The 8,303-nt window shown below is 40.7% G+C and overlaps 1 protein-coding gene across 2 annotated transcripts; it reads right to left on the bottom strand.

Annotated features, from left to right (window-relative positions):
* Positions 1-296: 296 nt before the first annotated feature.
* LOC103713425 (probable serine/threonine-protein kinase WNK5) lies at positions 297-8,303 on the bottom strand. 2 transcript variants are annotated; one of them, XM_039124911.1, is made up of 9 exons: positions 7,567-8,302; positions 5,244-5,299; positions 4,959-4,996; positions 4,619-4,846; positions 3,470-3,693; positions 2,519-2,676; positions 2,099-2,429; positions 1,636-1,983; positions 297-1,196 (listed from the first exon to the last, which is right to left on the bottom strand). In XM_039124911.1, exons 3-9 carry the CDS (start codon positions 4,985-4,987, stop codon positions 718-720), a joined length of 1,797 nt encoding a protein of 598 aa, XP_038980839.1. In that variant the 5' UTR covers positions 4,988-4,996; positions 5,244-5,299; positions 7,567-8,302; the 3' UTR covers positions 297-717. The 2 variants fall into 2 exon arrangements, with proteins under 2 accessions (XP_038980839.1, XP_008798574.2); XM_008800352.4 differs by lacking the exon at positions 5,244-5,299 and having other exon boundaries at positions 7,567-8,303.

The raw sequence follows: 8,303 nt of genomic DNA, 5'->3' as shown, positions 1-8,303 counted from the left end.
GTAGACCAACTAGTCTTCGATTGCCATGATGTGATGGAGACTTTTCTCTAACAATTACCTTTATATAGAGATAAACATCAAGGAAGCATCTGTATAAAATCATTTATGGTGGATTTGATGCAAGGATTTTGGATGCCTGCAGTTTTGAGAAAAAACGCCCATAAATGTCATTGTAATGGTTAAAAACATTTGAAATGGGAACCCATTTTAATGTCAAAATTACGCTATTCAAATCCTGATCTATAAGGAAGGTAATGCATTGGCAGATCAGTTAGGTTTCAGAGAGGGCAATGAAAGAGGCTGAATCAACCTCATGGTCAGATAATTTAATTTCCTTCAATGGTTGAGATTGTTGCAAGAGATACAAGCATCCATGTAACAAACATTATGCTTACAACAGAGAAACTGAGCTCATACACTTCTTTCTTCGGACACCGCAAGCATGATTGATGCTATAGCAAGCAAGGAAAACTTATGCTTACAAGAAAGCAATCGAGCACATATACTTGTTTCTTCAGACTCTGCAAAAATGTTCGATGCTATAGTAAGCAAGCAGAACTTGCAGAGTAGATTGCCATCACTAGCCCACGAGGATTACTAATATTCACAATTGTACATGGCAAGGTCCAGCTCAGGTGTCAAACTTCAAATATCATGACACCATATCATCACAAGCCTAGCTAGCAGACCAATATAAGCTTTTAACCCCTTCCCCATCTATGGCTTTGTTTTCTGCTTCCTATGGTCTCTCCTTGAGGATGATGAAGTCTTGCTCGAGCCTTCTGTTGGATCCTGGAAGCCTATGTTTTCGACTGCTCCGACAGTTTTAAATAGCCTTTTATTCACCTCCTCCACCAAGGTCCGGTGCAGCAGCTGGCTCCGTATGTCAACCATCGAACGGTTCCTCATCATACAGCGGCCATCGACCGGTCTCTTGCCTGCACGAGAGCTGGAAGCTCTAGGGGACTCCAGCAATATGCTACATTGCTGGTGGAATTTGGTAGCCAGAGAGGCATCAACCGGATGGCCTTCTCCGGGACAAAACCTCGTCGACTTGTGGCTGTTGTGGATCGGCTGAGTTTCTCTTTGATGGCAGCTTCCCTCGCCTTCGTGTTCATTACCCGAGACGTAGTTCACAGCAGAATACTTGCCAGAGTGCATGGAGCTCCCGTCGTCATCATCAAAGTATGGATCATCTGCATAATTAGAGGTAGGCATTACCAAAATATCTTCTTAGGAATATGGTCTTCTAATGTCTTCCTAGTGTTTGGATGGACCTAAATCAATATGTTTCCAACTAAGTGAAGATTACATAAAACCATGCTAGCAGTAATGTTTTGCTATGACCTCTCTACAAATCCCATTTATTTGTCCTTGTATCAGCACTTATTCAGGAATAGAGTGCCATGTAATTTAGCAATGCAATTAAGTTCTCTTCCTAAATTTGAAAATACTTATATGAGCCAGTACAGGAATAGATTGGTCGCCTAGTTGAACTCTCAGTAACACCAACTAAAAGTTTAGATATATACCAGAGTCACCCTTTAAATTTCCTTGGTTACATCAGCACCCTAATTTTATTAATGATTTCATAGTTCACGCATTAGAATTGCGAGTCAATGACATATTACATACCTCCAAACCAGTCTTCTTGGTGAGACTGGCGCTGCTGGTGAGACCACCCTGGGGAAGGACCCATCCCAAAGAGTGATCCCTGGGAGGAGGTAGGGGAGGATAGACAGAAGAAAGGGTGATTGCATCCATCCTCATCATCATCCCCATAGCTATACGCATAATGGCTGTCGTCGGGCATATCTCCTTCCTTCCAACCTGGCACCAAAGTTGAGATCTCTTGAGCTATCATCTCTGCTATCTCCGAGGGCTCTCGATCGGTTATCTCCAACTCCTTGACCATCTCGTTAGCGACGTCGATCGGTGTGTCGGTCACGATATCAAATGGAAAATATATGTTCCTCGTATGACCTGACAAGTCCGATTGCCATGCATTATTATTCCATGATCTAGAGACAAGTTCTGATGGGATCTAGTGCTCAAACGCTGCCATAATCACAAATGCGCTATGAACAAAATTTAATACCTTCTTTGTCGGCTATTTGAACTTTGAGGAAGATGGCATCGTCTTCTGGATTCATCTTCCCAGTAATCGTCATGTCAGTTCTCCTCTTTGTGCGCTCAGGGTTGTGAATCTCTGGTGCATGGTGACCGTGACCTTGAGGTCCAGTGGCCTTAACCTGGATTGGTGGAGCGTTCTGAGGCAGAAGAGTATTACGATGGTCATCGGATGCAAGAAAGGGGTCGAGAAGCAGCTTCTTGGCCGATGACCTCTTCGATGCAGTTTCTAGGCACCTGCCGATGAAACGCCGGGCCTCGGGATCTTGGATCCGATAGAAGGCATCAGGCAGCTTACCCTGTAGAACAATGAAGCAGTAGAGGCGTCGAGTAACGATTTGTTTGGAGAAAGGATGTCAGGCTACTGGGGACTGGAGAATTAGCTCACCGAAGTAACTTTCTTGTATATTTGGGCAGGGTTGGAGCACTCGCTATAGGGGTACTCGGAGGTAAGCATTTCGAGCACGCACATACCAAAGGAGTATATGTCGACGAGCTCATTGTAATCCTCTTCGTAGAGCTCCGGTGCCATGAACTCCGGCGTCCCTGGAACAAACAGCAGCGACAGAGGTTTAAGAACTCTGGCTTCTCTGTTAGATGCCTTCATCTTTGGCGCGGCGACCGTTACAGGCCCTTCCCGCCAAGAGGGATACATTTGAAATCGACTCAGGTCTATATGACGCAATATGTTTTCCTTCATTTTGGACCAAAGCCTCCTCCAACATAGAGCAGAGGTGCAACTAAGTTAGTTTGCATTCATTTTTATCTTTACTTACTAATAAAATCTCATCGAGATATGATTCAGATTGGAATCTAGTTTTCGTACCTAAATGCAGCATGTTATACACGTAAGTTTGAGCTCTAAAGAGACTGGATGCATAGAAGACTCTGAATTCTGTACAACCCTAGTTGTAGCAAATTTCTATAATTCAGATTTATAATTATTTTTTTATATTAGCTGTATGATATTGGCTTATGTATTAGGAATTGCAGCAGACTGGATCCAGTATTGATTCACAGACTATCTGTGTGAGTGATAGATGATCTGTGTTTAAGAATTGGATTCTCTAGTTCAAGGAAACTAAAGAGGATCCTGATTCATAGACCAACTTTGCATGTTGTCTTCCCCTGCCAAGCTAATTGCACACTGCCATGTCAGTGTGCAAGCCATGCAAAGCAAGATAGAAGCAGGTATATGGTATAATTATTTTGAATGTTGTTAATTAGTAATAAAGGAGCTAGAATTTGTGCTGATTAGTTTCAGAACAAGTAGTATTGAAACTATAAAATAAAATTAAGTAGTATATGAAGAAAAATTAAAATAAGGGCAAGGATTTGCCTATAACACTGTGCGCAGATTGTGATCCCCGGAGAACAGCCGCTAACCCGAGATCACCGATCTTGACTTGCCCTAGATGCCCATTGACGAAGATGTTGTCGCATTTGAGGTCTCTGTGTATAACTGGAGGATCGTGGCCATGTAAGTATACAAGTCCATGCAAGATCTGGCGGGCCCAATTCTTGACAGCTCTGATGTCAACTCGTCGATATCTTTGCCGGTACCTAAATCCAAATTCTTGTGTTAATACTTATCTATCGAATTTTTATTAGCTGAAGACAACATCAAATAAGCCAACTGTAGTATTGCCTAGAAACAAATCTTGTAGCTAATAGGCCATGGGCTTTGGGAATCTGGACCTTCTTAAGAAGTACCATTCACAAATTTTCAACAGAAAAAAATAAAATATCTAAAAACTTTTTAGAATTTTGATACTTCTTGGATATTACATGGGCAATTCTCAAATCAGAAGCTATATATTAACTTAGTAAAATTTTAAAAAAAAAACATTTAGATTTTACTAGAATTGTAGTTTTTGCTAATATTTTTATTTATTATATAAAAAAGATTTATTTCAACTATCGAATTTTAATTCACAAGTTACCACCTCTCATCACTTGAATAAGAGGCTGGGGGTTTGATTCTTGTTGGAGTCGCCATCAAGGGATGGGAGTAATGGTAGAAAGGCGTGGATTAGCCCCTCCTGATCTCAAAAATGAAACATTATTTTCTTTGATTCTTCTCATGATTTATATTTTGACCAGTTTGACACATATTTAAAAGAACAAAATTAGGGACATGTAGAGAGATTTCTTACTACGGTTTTTAAACTTCAGTTGACACAAGAAGTCCAAGCTGACAACAATAGTTAAGAGGCAAGCATAGCCTGAGCTACAGCAAAACTAGGTTGGACCCAGAACTCCTCGTATAACCAAGGAGGAATAACAGCCATAATAGCTACAGAGGCACTAGGTTCAATCTAATCTACTGCTCAAATCTAACTGTAGGATCTAATGCACTACCTGCACCTAGAGAACGCCTAGATCGATCCAAATGGTCTCTTTCTTAGATAAAATTCACTTAAAAAGAGCAAAATTGGATTAAGGCCAAAATGCTGCATGGCCTGACCCTAGTAGAATAGGAACTTACTCACGGAGGGTACCGGAGGTGAACATCTCGGTGATGAAGTTGAAGGTCCGCCTTCCGACGTCGATCCATGAGGCGTGGAATGTGATGATGGATTCATGGTGGAGGGTGCTGAGCAGGTGAACCTCGGAGTACATGCGCTGCAGTGCATCCGGAGACCGCAGCACATCGCAGATCTTGGCCTGGTTCCATGCCACCTCCATCCCATTTAGCTCATCAAATGCTCCATAGCTGAGGTCCTCAATTAAGGAAGACATGTCACACAATCCAAGGTATATGCCTGTGTGTGTGTGTGTACACTATAAAAATTGGCAAATAATGGGCCATGTTCAAAGAAGGATACACTATCTTCATGGCTCCTTTCCCAAGCATCTCATTGAACTGCAATGCATGTAGCAGCAGAAAAAATGTGAGGATTGAACATCAGTCATTTGAAATAAAATTAGAGGATCAGTTGGATCTTAATGATTTGTCAATTGAATAAGAAAGTGAGGACAACTTAAGATAAACCAATGAGAATGAAGAAGAACAAGAGAAATAAGTGGAATCCACCATAAATTAATTTGTGAATTGTTTGACATTAGGAGTGAATGGCCTCTTCTGGCACTTCATTCATCACAGAGCTTACCACCAATTTAGATACTAATGCCCTGCTAAGGAAATGTCTTACATGCTCGCTGTTACCTGCCGACATGGCAATACATAAGTATGGATTTCTGAATTCCAAAAAATCGCCTAAAGTTGTACATGATCTACCACGTAATAACAGAAAAAGGTCTAGAATCTATCATGCATGCCCAAACTCTAAGCCCTTTTTCTTTTCTTAGAAGTTATTTCTTATTAATCAAAATCTCAAAAAAAAAAATAGTATATAGTTGATGAGGAATGCATTCTAAAGCTTACTTGTGCATTGGATAAATCAGATAACTTGATTAACCTTTAGGACTATATCAATCCTAGCACTCCCATTCAAGGAACACCAGGCAACCTATAATTATCACTTGATATGGTGTGTGCACATAACAAGTCAAAATAATCCCATTAAAGTCAAAATGATTAAGTTAATTTTTCTATAATATAATTGCCACATCTGTAATCTTGCATTAAATGGTTAAATAAAACCAAAATTTTCTACAACTCGAACCTTTTCCCCCTCCACTTCATTTTGAGCCAAGGAACTTAAATTGTTAGCCTTGCTACCTTCCTCTCCCCCATAACTGAGGAGTCAAGTACCAACACACACACACGCACTCAGCGAGAGAGAAGTTATTTGTTATTAATGTTAGCACATATTTGTTTTATTGAGAGAGAGAGAGAGAGAGAGAGAGATCAGATTAGCTCGTATCTTAAATGAATATACCGTGCTAAGTCGTAACAGTTGACGTTATTATTTTGTTTATTTAGGTCAAAAGAATTATTGTTACTTGTGACGAGGCATCTTGTTGGAACGCTAAGACTTCGAATAAAATCTATTACTGATGCGAAATGCATCTAAAATCTGAATAACTTTTTTTTTTCTTGAAGTAGGCCCCACATATCACAGTCCACCTTTAGTTCCTCGCAGTCCACTTGCGTGATGTAGGCCACAACGAATACAAGGCTATGTGTCACCACAAGCAGTAGCTTTCCCTCTCTTCTCGCAAGGAAAAATTCTTTTTTTTTTTTACCTCCTGCTAGAGACATCACTAAATTTTGAAGATATTGTTATCTTCGAGGTAATCTCCAATAGAAGGCAACTGGGTTGGAGCACTAGGTCCATAGTAAGACAAGCTTAGTAACATCAAGATTGTCAATACAATTGTGTAGAATTTAGAGTTTGGCTTATCGACCATGTCTTTACTCCACTAAGGGCTTTTTATTTCTATCTATGTGTGTGTGTGTGTGTGTGTGTGTGTGTTCCAATCGCCACTTGATCATCAAACCCAAAAAATATTATATATTAACCCATTGATTAGTCTCACCAAATCTTTTCTAAAGTAACATATAAGAACCTGGTTTAATAAATATAGAATTCAAGGTACACCTCAGATTTACATGGTCTTGCAGCTCTGATGATGCAAATATCATTTAATAATTGAAGATTTTGGCGATCCAATATTTTATCATTACAATAAAAAATTTCAATGCTTACCAAGCCTGCAAGAACTAAGCAACCATGATGTTTAAGATAATTAACCTCGAGATCTCTGTTTGCTGTCAGAAGTCTGTCGACTAGAACCCCGGCCCTCTTCGTTTCATTCCAAGTAGCTAGATTGCGTTCGGAAATCTAGATCCACCATCACAAAACAACTCCGGCACTGATATATATGTAGCATGGTTAATGCTTCGGCTCTATTAGTCATAACTTAGGGATGACCTCTTGAATTTAGACGTACAGTAATAATAACAAATCGTGAAGTCTGATCCCAACATAAAAATGGAAGCACTTCACAAACAAAAAAAATACCAAAATCATCGACTGCATATGTTAGATCATGAAAGCTGTTGTCTACGAAAGATATATATAACATGCCATTCCTAGCTGATCATGTCCGAAGGATGATTCTTGTAATATGCTGATCTCATTGAGAAGGTCTAGACCAAACATAAACCAAAGGCCAACAATTACCCCAGTCCTGTCAGCGATGGGGTCTAAAGCACATCTAATTATACTTAATTAGCATATCATAAAGGAAAAAAAACGACTAAACATCAAGCTGAATTCTTGACAAATGAGAATTTGTAAGCAAATTGGTATTTGGTAGAGCATGCACGTCATAGCTAACTTTTCCAAAGGACGATAATATAATGATAGCCCAGCATCAAAGCACCTAAGAAATTAAATGAAACATCTTCTAATTCTAAGTCTCAGCTCATTTACCTCCTCATTAGCAGCTAGCAACCAGAAAGAGCCAGCTAAGCAAGATAAAATTAGATAGAATTAAGTGATATGATGCTTGAGGAGAACTTACACGTCCATACCGGCCGGTGGGATCGATCTCGACGTACCCATTCCCCTCGGCGGCCCGCTCCCCCCGCCGGGACTCGTACATGTTGTTGGCCTACGAAAACTCTTGCACCTTAGAAGAAAACCAGAAAAAACAAAAACTAAAAGCAGCTCCCGAGGGATCGGATCGCCTATCAGGAAGCGTCGAGTTCTCTAGTTAGCAGAAGGTTTGCTAAATCCGAGGCTTTCCTTCATGGTTCTCGTAGGAGAAGTCGCCAAAGAAGAGCCAGAACAGCCTCGAGTAGTCGATCCATAGCATGATCCAGGCCATCTTAATTACGACTGCGGCACGTGAGAAGTCGAAGCACCTTCCGATCATTGATGTAAACGACAAGAGTGTGGAATGGGAGAACCGGATGGACAAGGGTATATAAATCTTTTTCTCCTCTTGTCTATCCCTTGAGGAGAATTTTCCAGGGGAATTTGGCTAGTGGTGTTGGTGGTAGGTTGGATGGGGACTCTTCGGCCTGTCGAGAGGATATTATGGGAAGCATCCAAAGCTTAGAGAGGGTGAGGAATGAAGGTTTTTTGGGAGTGTGGGGCTCTGAACTTGAAGAATCTGTGGCTACGCTTTGATAAGTCCATTTGTGGCGTGTGCTAAGGAGAAGAGAAATCAAGGGATGGAAGTGGCGATGAAGAGTTTGTGGGAAGGAAACAAAGCTCTGCGAGCCTTTTGGGAGATGAGGGGCGAGGGGAGAAAGG

The sequence above is a fragment of the Phoenix dactylifera genome, chromosome 3 (assembly GCF_009389715.1).
Source record: "Phoenix dactylifera cultivar Barhee BC4 chromosome 3, palm_55x_up_171113_PBpolish2nd_filt_p, whole genome shotgun sequence".
NCBI lineage: Eukaryota > Viridiplantae > Streptophyta > Magnoliopsida > Arecales > Arecaceae > Phoenix > Phoenix dactylifera.
This window is presented reverse-complemented; position numbering and strand designations above follow the sequence as displayed.